The sequence below is a fragment of the Penaeus monodon genome, chromosome 29, assembly GCF_015228065.2.
Source record: "Penaeus monodon isolate SGIC_2016 chromosome 29, NSTDA_Pmon_1, whole genome shotgun sequence".
NCBI lineage: Eukaryota > Metazoa > Arthropoda > Malacostraca > Decapoda > Penaeidae > Penaeus > Penaeus monodon.
Genome location: NC_051414.1, coordinates 24,444,921 through 24,446,078, shown reverse-complemented (window position 1 = coordinate 24,446,078; position 1,158 = coordinate 24,444,921). Strand labels below are relative to the sequence as shown.

Here is a 1,158-nt window from a genome sequence, read left to right as displayed (position 1 = left end):
GAACTTAAATGCATATAATTGTATATAAAGATAAAGAACGGAATAATCAAATATTCATGCAGTACTTTCCTCTATATTTCACAGGTGGATCCTCTTTCGACGCATCTTCCTCATCATGGGATTGTTATATTTTTACCGTTCCATTACTATGTATGTGACAGTCCTACCAGTAGCCAACCCTAATTATTTCTGTGATAAAAAGGCAAATTATACTACCCCAATACTGGTAGCAAAAAGAGTAATCCAGTTGCTCTCTGGCTTCGGCCTCTCAATCAATGGACAACACACCTTCTGCGGGGATTATATCTACTCGGGACACACTGTGTGCCTAGTGTTGGCCTACCTAGTTATCCGTGAATGTAAGACATCCCTCTATTTTAGAATGCCAGTGTGAATATTTTGTTTGAGATATGTGTATCATTTGTGTGAATACAACTAAAGACATTATAATGGATTATCTAATTTTTCCATTTAATCTTCTGCAGATACACCTCATCGATGGTGGCTGGTACACTGGGGTTTTGCTCTGCTAGCTATTGTTGGCGTAGTGATGGTCCTTATAGCCCGAGGACACTATACTGTTGACTGTCTTATAGCTTACTACATAACCACACGTATATTCTATATGTACCATACAATGGCAAATAATGCCAGCCTCAAGGTGAGTGTAGTGAAATATTAAACAAAATAGCATTAATACTAAAATTGTTTGACCTGAATCAAAGCCAAATATATATGTAGTTAATAATGGTATATGTGTGAATGAAGCTGTAGGTGTAATGATTTTATTAAGATAAATTCAAATAAAAAGGAAAGATAAGATTACTACATTTGTATTCACTTATTTTTGTAAGACAGGTTACATTATGCATCCTTAATATGGATTTGTATTTGGTGTCATTTCTTCTTACTAAAGATTTAATTACTTTACAGGAATCAGGGCAAAATAACTTCCTTGAAAGACTATGGTGGTACCGCCTTTTCTGGATATTTGAACGGAATGTCCAGGGTGTAATTCCTCGACATTACGAGTGTCCATTTCCATGGCCAAGGAGATGGAGCAGCAAAAATCCACAAAGGACCTCATAGTTCCATAGTGTGCTGTATTATCCAGGAACTGCATTTGAACCAGTGAAACACTGATATACAGCCTCAAGA

At 36.4% G+C, this 1,158-nt stretch overlaps 1 protein-coding gene across 4 annotated transcripts in view; it reads left to right on the top strand.

The window, feature by feature from the left end:
• Nucleotides 1-1,150, top strand: part of LOC119592057 (phosphatidylcholine:ceramide cholinephosphotransferase 1-like) — a 42,265-nt gene extending 41,115 nt beyond the window's left edge. For all 4 annotated transcript variants that reach the window (XM_037940865.1, XM_037940863.1, XM_037940864.1 and 1 more), the window contains exons 5-7: nucleotides 85-359; nucleotides 486-661; nucleotides 934-1,150. In XM_037940865.1, coding sequence (XP_037796793.1) covers nucleotides 85-359; nucleotides 486-661; nucleotides 934-1,089 — 607 coding nt within the window. In that variant the 3' untranslated portion in view covers nucleotides 1,090-1,150. The remainder of the gene's footprint in view (nucleotides 1-84; nucleotides 360-485; nucleotides 662-933) is intronic.
• The last annotated feature ends 8 nt before the right edge of the window (nucleotides 1,151-1,158 follow it).